Below are 15,711 nucleotides of genomic sequence, written 5' to 3'. Positions count from 1 at the left end.
GCCAAATGCCTTAGCCCCCAGGGCAGCCTCCACCTGTAGGCCAGCCCTGATGGAGCAGATTTTCAGAAGAGTTCAGCACCCACTAATGGGGCCACATGTTCAAAAGTCCCCATCAGCCACCCTGCAGAGAGCGCCTCTGAAAGTCTGGCCCCTGGAGCGGAGCCGTTCGTACAAATGACGCTGGGGGTGGGGGCAGGAAAAAAAGTAACAATGCATGAAACAAGGCTGCAGGTAGACAGAGGGAGAGATTTTTCAAAGGCACAAGAAGGAAGTTGAGTGCTCAACTCCCATGGACAGTCAATGGGAGTTGGGTGCGTAACTATTCTTTTGTGCCTTTGAAAAAATCTTCCACAGAAATACTTGTCAGACTCTGACCTTACATATGGATCTCCATTGCTGCTCACATTTGGTGCAGTGACTTTTTTTTGCGCGGGGGCGGGAGGGAAGCAGTGTCTCAGGTTTCTTTCCAGGGGGGTACAGCACCCTGTCCTCCCCCCCCCACACACACTTTCTTAAGGAAAGAGGTTGGGGGAGGCAATTGCTTAGTCAAGGTTAACGTAATGCTAAATGCGATGTGTGCCCGGGGCTGGCTGGTGTAACAGCAAGCAGAGTTATTCCCACCAGTAACCTGAGAGTAGCTCATTTGCAAATGCGAAGGAACCCCAAACCAGCACCTGTCTCCTGCTGGATTTTCCAAAAGATGAGACAATGCATGGAAGCCAGAATATAAAGACGACAAGCAGACAACCCACGCCCAAGCTTGTCTGTAACCCCTCCCGATAGCGTTTATGTCTGGCTGTCAGGATGAGAAGCCGTCTATTGGAGTTTTACAAGACTAACTAGAACCCTGGCATTTTTTGCAAATGCGCAGGAACACTGAATAAAATGAAAGACAAAAACGTATGAAACAAAATAATCTCGCCCCGCAACTGCAGCGCCTGTCCCACGGGGCTGGGCTCCGCTGCCCGCTCCAGGCATTGTGACCTGGCACACGGGGGGCAGCGCCATTTGCATTCAGACCGGCCACACCTCCATCACGACGGGGACAGCCAAGCCAGATCTGAGCAAGTGGCGTTGCAACCTGGCACACGAGGTCGCAGCACTGCCCGCTCACATCTGGTCCCTTGGATATCGTGACGGAGGGGCAGCTGGGCCAAACCTAAATGGTGCGGCGACCCTGGGCACCAGGTCCCAATGTCTATAGCTAGGAGCCAGGACAGCAGCTGCCTCTGTGGGGCAGAGTGAACGTGCCCCACACTCACAATACCCCCCAGGGATGGACTCGACCCCCTCATCCGCCAAACCCTCCCACCTCTGCAGGGGCAGAACGCTACTTCCCCCCCTCCCCACATGGAACCAAACAACAAAATCCCCAGAAAATTTGGAAAAACAGAAGGGATTTCATGGGGCTCTACCTATAACTAGACTGTACAAACCATCAGAAAAACCAGGGAAGAGGAAAGTTACATTCCACACCCAAGAGTTGCTTAAAAGGAGAAGCATCTGCAGAATTAGGGCAGAAGTGCCTGTTGCTTTGGGTCGGATTCTGTAACGCTCTACACCTTGCATAGAGCTTTACCCCGAAGTACAATGGGAGTCACATTTATGATTTGTCCCAAGACAGCACCTGGCAGCCCCTGCCCGAAGAACTCCCACTCGAAATGGGCCAGGCAAAGGGGAGGGATATTATCTCCACTTCACAGCTAGAGAACAGAGACCCAGAGAAAAGAAAAGACTTGCTCCAGGCAACCCTGGCAGAGCTAGGAATTGAACCCAGGTTTCTCAAGCTCCAGTCTAGTGTCTTAACCGCACTGTAGTTGCAAGCTTCACGGGTGCCTTCGCATAGCGATCAGAATCCTCATGCTCTGAGCTGGAAGCTGGGGGGAAGCTTGCAATGGTCAAACACTTCAAAGGGGACTTTATAGGAGGAAATTAGCTACTCTGTGGAAGTCAGCTCCCATTTTTATACCCCCAACCCCATTCGGACTTATTTCAAAGGCAGCCTTGCTGCGCTCTGTCCAAGGGATGGAGAAGACGCAGCAGGTCCCGCTGGAGCTCAGGCAAGCCTTGTGCTGTGTATGAACACAGCAGCACCAGACATCTGATGTTATACCATGAACCGTCCTGGGCTTCCAGCGACCACAGCTCGCCCTCCCCACTCGTTTGACCGTGACCCCGTGCAACCCACGCGCCAGTTCTCTCGGTTACTATGTCAGGGGGAAACCCCGCCCACCCCACCCATATGCATCCCTCGAGAGTCAACAGCATCCAAGCCAGATCCCTACAAAGCAGGAGGAATAGCCTGCGTAACTCAAATGCTTCCCACTCTGGGTTACCGGGCAGACTGAGCCATGAGATGCTGCCAAATGCCCTCTTAAGCCAATGCTTAAGTGCTATCCAGGACACCAGCCAAGGTGTACTATCCTCTGCCTCCCCCAACCGCACATAGGAAAACAAGGTGTGTGTGTGAAGGGAGGGGGGGGCGCAGAAATCAGACAGGCACTTAGAGAATCAAGGAACTGCACAAGGGGAAAGATAAGAGACTTTGCTTTTGTCCTTGGCTAGAGTTACTGGCAGTGGGCTGAAATAAGTCTTGAGTGATAAATGGTCCAGATTATTCCTGGTATTTGGACTGCGCACAGAAGCATGCAGGGCTCTAGGAGTGTAACGGGGAGGGATGCTCTCGCAGCGACCTCAAGTCAGGAGGCTGGAGCTGCGTCCCCAGCTCTGGCAATGACTCAGTGGAAGTCACGGCTGACCCGGTTTTAGGAAATGCTACAGCTCGGGAGCAGCGCCTATGAAAAGCTGGTTTCAGACCGTGAGCCGCCGATTCTCTTGGGGGAGGGACAGAAACCACTCAGGAGTTTGAGGCTTTGCTCTCTACGGGGCAGGGACCAGCTTTTTGTTCTGTGTCTGTACAGCACCTAGCGCAGTGGGGACCTGGTCCACACCGAGGGCTCCTAGGTGCTGCAGTGATTAATTAGCCTCTGTGATGCTGGTAGGTCTCCCGGCCATGAAGGAATCTTCAAAAAAGGATTTACGTTACATTTTTTAAAAAACTCTGTATCTTAAATCTCAAGGGGGAAAAATAAACAAACTCAAGCTGGCGTGGAGAACTGGAGAGCAGGGGCGAAGGAAGTCATAAAGTACTCGCTGTCAATAACTCCTCCGGGGACGGCACCTCCAGCAGTGCAGCAGAAACTGTACCGCACATCCTGCTAACAATCACTGTTTACATTCCTTCTGCTCCTTCCCAGCGAGCAGGGCTGCTCCCCATCAGCTGGGGCTGGAGCCCAGTCAAAAGCCTGCGCTGGAGGGAGGCCAAACGGAGCTCCCGGCCAAAGGCTTCGCTGAGAAACCTCTGGCGGAGGTCCAGAGGCCGACACATTTGCTTTCTGACATGCTCAGCTGCGGGGGAAAAGGGCTTTCCCCAAACCAGGCGGGTCTGTAGCACTCTCCTCCGCCCACAGAGCGGGCACGCCAGGGCTGAAAGCTTCAGAACAGGGATGCCGGGGAGCTCTCGGAATTGTACCATGCTTTGAAGGACAGAGCTCGCCGTGCCCAGCCCAGACAGGAAAACAGGGCAGCAGCAGAGAGCTTCTGGCTGGGATGGTCAAATGAGCCCAAGGGAATTAAGCACTGAAGTCCCTTGAGGGCTCTTGAAAAAAATCTTAACCTCTGCTCCCTGGATCTGGTTTTGCCACCGCTGGCCAGACCAGTGCCCTTGCATGGCCGGCAGCCCTGTTCTCATGCACAGTGAGGTGGCATCTGCACCAGCTCATGCCCCGTAAGGTCCACCACTGGAGCTGTACCCAGGGGAGCAGATTGAATTTGGAATGCTCCCTGGCATTTTAAAGTCTTGATGCTACCTTGGCTTGCTCTAAGCGGGGTTACACAACACGGTGCTAAAGCGGCCAGCAGCCTGTCTACACCGGTGTTCCCACACCTGCCACCCCTGGTAGAACTGGACATTGCTACAGCAGTGGTGGCATTGCTCCCACCTGAGTCGACCCCCAAGGTCCCCGCTTCCCCAAAAGAAAACAAAAAACAAACAAACAAAAAGCATCAACACAGCCTGAGGTAAGATTAAAAAAAAAGGGGGGGGCAATTTGTCTTCTATTTGTGAGTCTTTCAGAGTCACGTTTTCCAGCTTTCGTCTGCAACCACAAAGGCTAGAAACATACTTTACTGTAAAACGAAAACAGTCTCACTCTAATCACATGACTCCAGGAGCTGCATCTCGAAGAGAAACGCTAAATATCACAAGACTTGGGTTAAAAAAGCCACAAGCGTTGGCAAGCTCCGTCAACCTAAACAGTCACAGATTTTCTGGCCCAGCATAGTGTTAAATTAAGAACCGCAAACTTTCAACCTGTTAACAAATCAACCTGTTAACCATCAAACAAATACCCCAGGTAACAAGCTGCCATGTTGGTCACTTTCAGTCTAACATTAGCTTCCAAAAGCTGAGAGAGGCACACCAGACTTTGTGATCTTGCTGTCCCAAGAGCAGGGTTTTGGCAGTAACCGTGTGACAAAACAGGAAGATCACAGCTGCTGTATTTAAAAGCTTTTTCCACAGATAAAAAGATTCCGTCCCCCCACTCTCTATTTACAGGAAGTACAAAAGAAGCCACATTAAGAAGATACATATCAGCCAGAGGAAGGTGTAAATAAGAGCTCAAGAAGACAACACAAGAAGAATTAATATATTTAAAAAAAAACAAAACCACAAGTACGTTAGAGATATGAAAGGATCAGCAGAGTTTTGGAAAGTGAGTGTGTAGACCGACTGTAACCATGCTCATAGTAACACTTCAAGGAGGCAGTGCGGACTAGCAGATAGAGCACTAGACAGACTCCGAGAATAGAGGGTTTTTAAATCCCAGCACTGTCCCTGACCTGTTGTGTGACCCTTAAGACAAGTCACTTCCCTCTCTCTGTGCCTCAGGAGTTTCCCCTCCCCACTCTGACCATCTTCTCTTCTTAATCTGCAGACTCATTGGGGCCAAAAAATGTCTTGCGTGCATGTACAGTGCCTAGCACAGGGGGACCCAGACCTCAGACGGGGCCTCTAGGTGCTACTGTGACACAAACTTAGTAAGAGACCATCTAGGTCAGAGGAAGTGGAAAGAGAGGAAGACTCCATTTAAGCCAGTCTCAAGGAGTTTCTTTCTAGGCTCCAACTATTTAAAATTGATCAGATCCTGGAAAAAAGGGCTAGTTCCACAAAAATGTTAAGCAATGGGAGGATGAAAATGTTATATAATACAGAAAACTGGACAGACACACTGTTTCAATCAGCAGCCCTGTTATTTTTCTGAGTCGGAAAGCGGCATTGTACCGTTACGGAAATAGACACACCAGGGCTCCTGATCCTTCTAGCAAACACTTTCTCTGCAAGTATTGCTCTGACTGACCCAGGCGCGCCCACACGCAGCACCCCGGAGCGATCTCAAATGCTGGGCACCCTAGCCAGCTGTTCCCCTGGAGTGGTTTCTCTACCCTTGGTTGGCCAGGGACCCCAAAATAAAAGGGCACAGCCAATAAAAAAAAAAGGCACCCCAAAAGCAGCACATAAACCTCCTTTTGCTCCCCCCTTTTTCCCCACTCCATCTGGATTCCATCTGCTGCTACTGTCTGCGTAACGTCCCCTCCCCCCAGCCCTAAACTCAGATGGTACTTAAACACATACATCAAAGGAGCCTCTGTGTGTCTGGGGAGCCCTGCTTTAAGCACATTTCCTTCTATTAGCCAAAGGCTTACTGATTCAATACCCAGCTCTGGCCAATCACCAAGGGGAAGGGGGGGGGGGGGGGAAATGAATGAGAGGAGAGAGAATCTTTGCTTCCCCAGAGCGAGGCTTGGCAAACAAGGAGCAGGGGACCCAGAAGGGAAGGAAAGACGGGGGCTGGGGGGGGGGGGGGGCGCAGTTAAAGAGTGAAACCCAAGAGAAAGCTAGTTTATGATCTCCAATCAGGTACATGTTTCAGAGTAACAGCCGTGTTAGTCTGTATTCGCAAAAAGAAAAGGAGTACTTGTGGCACTTAGAGACTAACCAATTTATTTGAGCATGAGCTTTCGTTGGATGGGCCTGCCCTTAGAGTCAGGCCCATGTTTAAATCACATACTTAATCAGGGCTGAAATGACCACCATTCAAATACCCAGTGCCCCTGCCTTCACAGATCTCTGCAGAAGGACGCCAGGAGGTCAGATCTGCCTCAGAAACCAATGGTTCCGGGGATGGGGCACACCACACGGGCTAGCTTTTCGAAAAAGCTAAGGCCAACACAAGGGAATCTCAACGGCGAGCTTGGAGTGCCGTGTAGACGCCTACGCGGATTCCTTATTGCATTTGCAAACCAAACGTTGCAGAGTGGTGCTAGTACGTGAGAACCCGACCAGAATGCTCCCCTCGAGATACTCACACCCCAGCCAGGCAGGCAGACGCATGAAGAGCAGAGTTTAAAAATCAGATGATTAAAGACGGAAAAAAGCTGAAGCATTATTGACACAAGTAAAAACGTTTGGTTTGAAGACACATGCATCCAAATACTCCATTTAGATGGCACACAGTGCCGTCATTCACACCAGCGCAAAACACCTGCATTAGCACTGGTGTGAATGACTGACCAAGGTATCAGAGTTCCCTGGTTCTTTGACTTGGCCACCTTCCTCTGAAGTGGTACCAAACTGTTCCCGGTGGCTCAGGGCCAAGATCTTAACCGGAGGTTGGCAGCATGTGAACTGCAAGGACAAAACAAGGAACCAGTCAAAAGAGCGCTTCCCCGCAAGGAGCAGCAAAATTTCCAAACTACAAAATCCATCTAAGTCTCTGAAGCACAAACTAACAGAGGTTTGGGCTCTCCAGCCTCTATCCTAGAGACTTCATTCACACACAGCGTCGGACCCGCCTGCCACCCTTCAAAATCCCTTCCAAGCTACTCCAGCCATTCCAAACATGTCCAAGGATGTCTCAGTCTCTTGGCACGAGCAGCTCTCAATACACCAGCATTCCCAGCTTAGCCAGGAATGCAACACACCTCTTGACATCTTAAAGGACATCTTAATTCTGGCAACGAGGAGGAGGCGATTTCCCCCTGCATCAATGGGGAAGAACTCCTTGACCCGGCTCAAGGTCCCCAAGGGATTAAATACTGGAGATGCAGTATTAAAAGTAACCGGCTTATAAACTCAATGCCAGCAAGTCATTTAAAGGGACATATGCCTTTACAGGTACCTACTTGCTTGAACTGCTCCTCGTAAGTCCAGTCTCCATGGTCTGGAGCCTGCTGCTGTAGCTGCAAGTGCCCCTGATGGCTCAATCCAGACGACAGCCGCTCCTGGCCCCCCGGCAGCCTCTGGGGCTCACCTCTGTACTGCTGGGGGGCCTGCGGCTTGCGAAGAAGCAGAGATCCCGGACCAGATCTCACCGCTTCTGCTGAGCCCAGCCCTTCATCCTCCCCCATTTCTTCATCCTCTTCATAATCATCTTCCTCCTCCTCTTCTTCCTCTTCCTCCTCCTCCTCCTCCTCCCCCATGTCCTCTTCAAAGTCATCTTCATCCCATTTGCGCTTCCTAGGAGTTATAAAAAAAAAAAGGGGGGGGAGGGGTGGGGGAGAGAAGAGAAGGTTCATGATGTAGCATTTGGAGATAGCTCACTAAAAATCAACACACAAACAGAGACGCTACCCGATTTTATGTGCCCCACCTCCACGCCAAGAACTGCCCTCCCCGCAGTGGAGAAGGCACCAGATTCAATGCAATCAAGATTATTAGAGGGACACTCGATGAAACCAAAAAAGGAACAAATCCAGAACCGGTAAAGGAAATGCTTTTTTCACACCGTTCACCCGTGGAACTCCTTCCCACAAGATATGAGAAAGTTTAGGATGGCATATAAATCCTCCTATCCCAAGGCTTCAGCAGGAAACTTGTCCTGGGGCAGGTTATCCCATAACCACCTATTGCAGGGCTCCCCTGGCTTGGTCTGATCCAGACTGGCTCTGTTCTACATAGCTTATTATACCATGCCATCACCACAGCATCTGAGGCCCAGATCCCCAAAGGGATTTAGGCTCCTAATTTCCACTGATTTCTGTGGAAGTTGGGTGCCTAAATCTGAGCATTAAGCAACACGACTACCATAGGTCACATGTTGTTTGAGTGCACAGGAACACGGGCATTACCCATTCCCATGTCAGGGCACCACCTTTCCCTTGCGCCATCTGGAGCATTAGCATCTTACATCTGGCCAGCAACATACTGCGGGGTTAAGAGGTCACTGGACAAGGCAGCTCCCCACCCCCTTCCAGTGCTGCATGGTCAATGGTGCCTTTGCACAGGCTAGGAGGAGAAGCCAAGGGTCGATCCCTTGGTCTCATATAAACACTTTTCATCAGCAGAGCTCAGAGCACTCTATAAAGCCACTCAGTACTGTGCTCCATTTTACAGATGGGAAGAGACTTGCCCTAGGAGCATACAGCAGGCCAGTGGCAAGAATAGAACCCAGTCCTCCCGAGTCCCAGTCCAGTGCTCTAACCAATAGGAACCGTTGCCTCCCAATTTAACAACTACCCAGTGCCCGCTTTTGGCTGCAGAAGACTTGGATGTTCTTGGCCATAAACAAGAAAGCCCATCTGCAGGAGAGTCTTATTTTATCTCCTTCTAGCTTACTACCCTGGAGCAACGGTCAGGAAAGCCTGAGACAGGCTATATATTGAGAGGAACATCAGGGCAGGATAAAACCAAGGAGTCTCATTACACAGCCCTTAGCAGCCTAATCTAAATCTCACTGATCCAGCAAGCAGGCCCACTGTTCCAAACTCCACAGCGCAATCATGCACGTTTGCAAGTCCTCCAGAGCTGCCCCAGTTGCCTTTTGAACCATTCATTCTCCCTTGTAAGCTTTTTGGGGCAAGGGCTGTGTCTCACTAGGTGTTTGTGCCCAGATCGCAGTTGGGGCCTCTGTGCTGTGTGCATTGCAAACAATTCGTACCAAACTCCAGGCGGTTTGCATTGCAAACAATTAGTAAGAGTTTGTACGCTAGCAGAAATAAATAATCTGTTCCACACACTAGGCAATAGAAGCACCGAACATTTTCACATTTTCCAGTTTCCCTGAATAACTGGGGCAGTTCTGTCCCCTCTCCACCCCAGCCCAGTTCACTTCCTCGGTGAGTCCATACTGGCCAAAGCGCGATGGGCAGCCTTAGCACAAAGCACGGTGCAGCTGCAAACCCTTTTCCTTCTCAATAATAATAAAAAAAAAAAAGAGTCACAATATTCTACATACACACTCGGAAGACAGTCTCCTTAAACCAGCTTCTGCTCCCGTTTACAGCGGTGTGAATTCACAGTAACTGCATAGATTCCTCTGCTACATCAGATGATCCCATGTCCCCCGAATGTACCCATCCAGACTGAGTCAAAGTCCACGCTCTCTTCCATCATGGCGACCCATCCTCCGTGGAAGTAGCAGCACACCCTTCAACTGGGAGCTGCGCCCAAGACACTAGGGATTTAGATTTGCTGCCACATCTCCGAGGGACCCGTTTCTACTGGAGAAATTTTCTAACTGGTTTCAAAAGTGGCTCAGATAAGCCAGTCAGAGCTGTAGCACTGACCCAGTTTGAGGTGATCTAAGGCACCCTGGCTCTCCCCCACAAACAGGTCAGACCATCTTAGAAACAAAAACAAGTCTCCACTAGGACTCCGGCCAGCTTAGCTGAAGCAATTTTAGAACCGATTCGAAATTTTTCCCCTTAGTGCCGACAGCCCTGGATCCGAGCCCATCTTAGCACTGGTGAGGAAGCTCTCCTCTCCTGGAATAGGAAAACAAACCAACCAGTTGGGCTGGTTATCGACAACGTCGGGGTGGAGACACCTTGGGAATGCATGAAATAGACAGGGATGGGGAGGCACAGCCATAGCCCTTCAGTGCAGACGCCAGCGCCAGAGGGGTTCTCCCGTTGCTGTAGTTAATCCACTTCCCTGAGAGGCGGCAGCTAAATCGACAGAAGAATTTTTCTGTCAGCCTAGCGCTGTCTATGCAGGAACTTCGGTCAGCTTGACTACATGGCTCAGGAGTGTGGATTTTTCACACCTCTGAGGGAGGTAGACGGGGTGACCTAATTTTTTTAGTGCAGACCCAGCTTTAGGGGCTGACAGGATTAGCATCTCCTGAAGAAGGCCCTAAACTGCGTTTAGTCTTGGTTAGGGAAGTTTCCTTCCTGCTCCTTCAAGGGGCAAAGGGGAGAAGCCCTCTGTGTAACCCAGCTCTCTTCCTAGCCAGCATTTCAGCTCCCACCCTCCCCACCCCACGATAACCGGGTTTCTCATCACATCTGAGTGCAGACTGGGATGGAGACGAGTGAGCGTGTGCATGCAAGGGGGTGGGTGGGGAACAGGGATCTCAGCTCTCCCGGTGCCAGGTGAGAGTGGGGACCCAGAACAAGAGATGGTGCTGGCCCCTGAGAAGCGAGGGAGCAAGAGCCATCACTGGGCCTGCACGGCTGCCTGAAAAGGAGATCAGAGTGTCTTTCTGTGGGAAGGAGAATCCTTAAGCTCCCCCACTCAACCAAAAATGTATATGGGACAGTGGTGAGGACAAAGGGTTTATTAGCTCTAGGTCCTGCTTAATCTCCATTCTCCCAAGCGCGAGTGGGAAGCTTTGCCTGGCACTAACGTAGCCCTGCACTGTCCTGTTCCTCTGTGCAGAGAAGTGTTTCTTTTGGTGGGCAGTGTTGAAATCTCACTTGGGATTCTCAAGGGGAGTGGCTGGCAAGTTGACACCACGGGGCACACTTTACATTAACGGATTCCATGTAGAGATGGTTTATAAAGGAACAACTACAGAGCGGATGATACAGGCCTGCAAGCAGATCGCTTGCAAGGGCCATCGGGGGCTGTAAGTGTGAACACCGCCATTCCGCAGACTGGCTGGGACCTCCAGAACCAAAAGCGTGAGCTGCTATAGCATGTGCTGAAGAGCGAAGATTCCCCTAGCTGGCCGGGTAACAGGCTCATCTGCTGCAGATTGGGCACCGAGAATCTCCAGCACACTCGCCAGTGGTTTACCTGAGCACATCAGTACCAGGTGTTTATAAGTGGCTGTCAGCTATGGTTATAAGCCACCTATTAGATTGATTAACCGTTTATTAAAACAATCATTTATACACTGACCTTTAGTAAGGAGTGTCACTGTTCTGGGTCTACACAGGTGAGTTTCCTGAGAGGTTTGCAAGTCTGCTCTGATCAAAATGGTCCAATTGTTATTTTCTATGCCACATGCCCCCCGGAAGGCTGGTGCCAGACCCTGGTTGCATCCAAAAAAGTGCCATCTGTTGTACATCAACAGTTATCCCCCATTAAAGAGGGGCTTGCAACAGAGCTGGGCACAGATTGCCAATGAGGCATAAAACTGACATATTCAGCTCTAAAGGCAGGAGCCTCCACCAACTGATCTAGAAGAGTAACAATTAGCTGGCAGCAGTAGTAGGCACTTGTCTTCTTATATGGCCCCGCCACTAGAATGGGACACACCCTGAACAGGTAGGTTACAGGTGCCCTATGGCTGATTTCTCATCATGCACAATGGGTATCTGCTGGGCAAAGAGCAATTAGATACGGTTGCTCTTCACTCCATCAGAGTCAGAGTTTTTGGGCACATACAGCCCTGTCACCTTCCCCAAGGAGGTGTGGACGGGCCCCACCTCTCTGCTTGGAGAGACAGAGACACACCCTGCCAATGTTTGCTCCGGCTGAACATGCTGCCAAAATGCAACTGTGTATTTTTCTCTCAGATTAGACAGATATTAAAGAGAAAGGGGGCCCATGCACTGAGCCGCGCCCCTGGAGAGCCCCCAGCACTGCTACTTGGCTCCTGCCACTTGCAAATAGAAAGGAAAAGACAAAAGGGGGAACAAAATCCAGTGCATCCATTTAATTTGAAAGGTAGCTAGTCGTGCTATGGGTGTGAACTTGCCTTAAGCAAACAGGCTCGCACAGACGAAGGTGTGTCACCAGTTCAGCTTTTAAAAAAAAAAAAAAAAAGAGGCAGATTTTCACATCAGGTTTCCAGTCCCGTTCTCCCTCCCCAGCCAATAGTATAATTGTCCCAGATGTGTCATCGTTACCATACTTTATGGCACTTGTAACTTCACAGCGACAGCAGAGACCAAACTTCGATCCCTCTCCCCCAAAAAGTCACAGTCCTGTCCCTCCCCCCCACCACACACACTATACTTGAGCCTAACGAGAATCTTCATAAGCTGTTTGTACTATAGGGCATGTGACACACATCTGAAAAGTTCCAATTCCATCCTGTGGAGAGCAGTGGTTGACATACACTTAACCAGTTTATTACAGTACGGCGATTCCCTCTCTACTCCCAACTCCACAAGTTAGGCAGAGAGAGAGGCAGAAGACACACCCAACTTCTGTTTTCATGGCCCAAGCCAAGGGGGGGGGGGGGGGGGAGAGTGACAAAAAAAAAAAAAACACCCCACCACCATTATTTTGAAATATTTAATTTTCAATTTTAAATGATCTAACTTATTAGTGACACAGGAAATTTTGTCCATCAGAAATATGGATTTAATTTGACAGCGACCCTTTAACTGAAGGGGGAAAGGGCCCTATTGCTGTCCCAGTGAAAAATGCAGACAACTGTTGACAGACAGTTCCCGCGGCTGTCCTATATGGGGTGGCAGTGGACAGGTGGCCTGGCACCGGCCAGAGGCTACAGAACAACCGATTGCCTGGGTAATTTAAGACTAGAAAGGGCTGCTTTAAGGACACTGCACTGACTGACAGAGAAGATGAGGACCAAATTACCCTGCAATTCCTACCATTCTAAATGAAAGTTATACCTGAGTACGGCATTTGTGTCCCAGCATGCTCCGGAAGGACCACAATGGCCATGGTATAGAGATGTAAACAGAAAAGTCTCCCACCCCCTTCCCCCAGGCTGAGTCCATGGGATTCTCTCCCCCAAAAAGCAGTTCCAGGGCTGCCCCCGAACAAGGCTCTTCCCACCAGCTGCCAAAGGTCAACCCTGCTTCTTGCACAGAGCTGAAGTGCTATCGGAGAGTCAGCAAAAAGCGATGCCATTGCAACATTCGGACTGTACGTGGGCAGGCCCTGGAAGAGACGGCTCTCAGCCCCCACAATGACTTCCAACACAACACACACCCAAAGGGGTGTTTGGCAACGCTTCGGCCCGTCGCCATAGGGCACCATGCCGCCAAGAATCTGACCAGTGGTGGAGGCTAAACCATCCGACACCCGCTTGAGAAAGGTGGCACCCGTATTTATACTGCAGAAGGGAGACATCAGTGCGAATCCCTCGGCGCACCATGTGATTTTAGTTAACATGAGACTTGTATGCTAAAATTCAGTTAAATATAAGCGTGATGGTTTTCAAACATTCAAAATCCGTTTATGGCACTTTTCTTAAATCAGGATAAGTCTCCGTGCAATCTAAGAACGCTCCTATGTTAATTTGTATAAAACCAAGCTACTTTACCTCATTAGGATGTTATACACACACACGCGCGTGTCAATGTAACATACCGTCCAAGCACTCTAGTATCCCCATTCAGTGGCTGGGCCAGAAGATAAAAGCCCATTACTGTTCAACACTAAGGGATGTACTCGCGTAGCTCAAGGAGAAAAGGCCTGTACTTTCAGCAGTGAAGGTCCAAAGTTCAATCCTTGCTCACAACATACGGTGGGGATAGAAGTGCATTAATTTATGCGCTGCTGCATTAATTCAAGTCAGCATGCAATGCCTATGCCATGGGAGGTGTTAATTTATGCAAATTTATACATCCATACTCACAGCTCCTCCTCTTCCTCCGAGCCCATCTCCTGCTGGTACCCGCCATCCTCCTCCTCTTCTCCCTGCTCTTCCTCTTCTTCCTCCTCTGAGGCTTGGCTCTCATCTGACATTCCTGGACTGGGCGAGTGGCTGAGTCCAGCAGCTGCTGCCCGCATAGCGGCCAGGGCAGCCATCTGGGCGCGCTGGATGCGGGCGCTCTCAAGCTCCACCCCCTCCTCAGATGGGACGGGGTCCTGGCTGCGGCCACGGGCCGACAGCGAGGCCCCAGCAGGGAGGGCAATGTTCTGTCCGGAGGGCGGCGGAGGGGGCAGGGCTGGCGGGGGAGGCGTGGAGCGCTGCTGCTCCTGCTGCCGCGCCTCGAGCTCCTGCTGCAGCCGCGCCCGCTGCTGCCGCTGCAGGTTCTCCATCACCGCCTGCAGCTTCATGGCTCTGCCAGCCGAGGGCAGCTCCCTGGGGGGGTTGGCGGGCAATGCACCCGGGGTGCAAGGCCCTGGAGTGGAGGATGCAATGTCCTGGAGGGGAGGGGTATCTGCAGGACAATGCCCTGTGGGGTGCAGTGCTCCACGGGAGCTGGCCGGCAAGTTCCTAAGAGGGAATAAAGCCGTGGACTGGTACCCTGGGAGAAGGGAGGTTGCAACGCCCTGGGGGAAATGGGCACCAAGGCGGTACACTAGGGGCTGCTTTGCATCGAGGGGCCGACACCCTGATGACACCAGTACGTTTTCCTGGGGACCGGGGACGGGACCCTCGGAGCAACCAGCTGGTTGCAAGCACCCAGGCCGTCAGTCTCTGCAAACAAGACACCTCAGGGCCAATGCCCCTCTGGCTCAGCAGGCAGCCAGCGCAGTCCTGTACATTGCACGCCCCTTAGCTCGACGGGCACTCCCCAGGCTGGACTGCAACTTCCTTCCTTCCTCTGGCTCTGCTGCAGTGGTAGGGCTGGGTCCCACTAGTCCTTGGCCAATTCTGCTTCATCCAGGTGTCTGCGCAAACCTGGGGACGGGGGAAAAAAAAGAGAAAGCAGGGTTAAGTGCGGACTGGGTTGGGGTTGTCTTCTTGTGGGTGACGGCAGGGAGGAGAGAGTTAACCAGGAGCCTCATTAATCCAGAATTAATGCAAGAGGGGAGGGAGGCTGGGCCCTGCCTGGCCAGGAGGGAGGAAGAAGAGGGAGGAGTGTAGGGGAAAAAGACGACAGGGGAGAGGAAGATGTGGGGAATGAAGTTGGGCGTGGGGAGGGACCGTCCTTCAGCTTGTTCTAGAAGCCTGTTGCGGCTGCTTTGCAATCCGAGAGCTCCCGAGCAGGGCCGCCTGCTCATTAGACACCCGCCTCCCACCACCTCCAAGCAGCCCTGGTGTCACTGACCCACAGCTAATGGGCTCCCCTCCCCCCACATCCAACACCTACCAGGTGATTCCCTCACCCCAGGCCTCCGCTGTTCCTCCAAGGTCGGTGGGAGGAGAGGGGCTACTGGAAGAACCATACACAGACCCTCCTCCTCCACCGAAGCCCTGCCCCGAGGACGCAGAGCTGAGACTGCCCTGACCTTGGAGACAGAGTCAGGGAAACTGGCTAGTGGCAACTGCATGGAGGAAGGCCTGCACTAGGACTACCTCTCCCCGTCCTCCCCTACGGCGTACTCATGCGCCCCGACCTGCTCGGTCCGAAGTCGGGTGACCAGATAGCAAGCGTGAAAAGTCGGGACGGGGTGGGGAGGTAATAGGCGCCTATATAAGACAAAACCCTGAATATCGGGACTGTCCCTATAAAATCAGGACATCTGGTCACCCTAGTCCAAGGCTGCGGGGGAGGGGGGGGTGTCTCAGACCCTCACACACTGAATATCAGCCAGCCCCCAGCTTGTCTGGA

General features: G+C 51.6%; 1 protein-coding gene across 1 annotated transcript in view; it reads right to left on the bottom strand.

The window, feature by feature from the left end:
• ARID3A (AT-rich interaction domain 3A) overlaps positions 1 to 15,711 on the bottom strand; it is a 91,336-nt gene that overhangs the window by 63,435 nt on the left and 12,190 nt on the right. The window contains exons 2-3 of the mRNA XM_074939675.1: positions 13,845 to 14,837; positions 7,246 to 7,579 (exon numbers count right to left, since the gene is read on the bottom strand). Coding sequence (XP_074795776.1) covers positions 7,246 to 7,579; positions 13,845 to 14,269 — 759 coding nt within the window. The 5' untranslated portion in view covers positions 14,270 to 14,837. The remainder of the gene's footprint in view (positions 1 to 7,245; positions 7,580 to 13,844; positions 14,838 to 15,711) is intronic.

The sequence above is a fragment of the Natator depressus genome, chromosome 25 (genome assembly GCF_965152275.1).
Source record: "Natator depressus isolate rNatDep1 chromosome 25, rNatDep2.hap1, whole genome shotgun sequence".
In the NCBI taxonomy this organism is placed as follows: domain Eukaryota; kingdom Metazoa; phylum Chordata; order Testudines; family Cheloniidae; genus Natator; species Natator depressus.
Note: the sequence above shows the minus strand (reverse complement) of the source record. Positions and strands in the feature narration are given on the sequence as shown.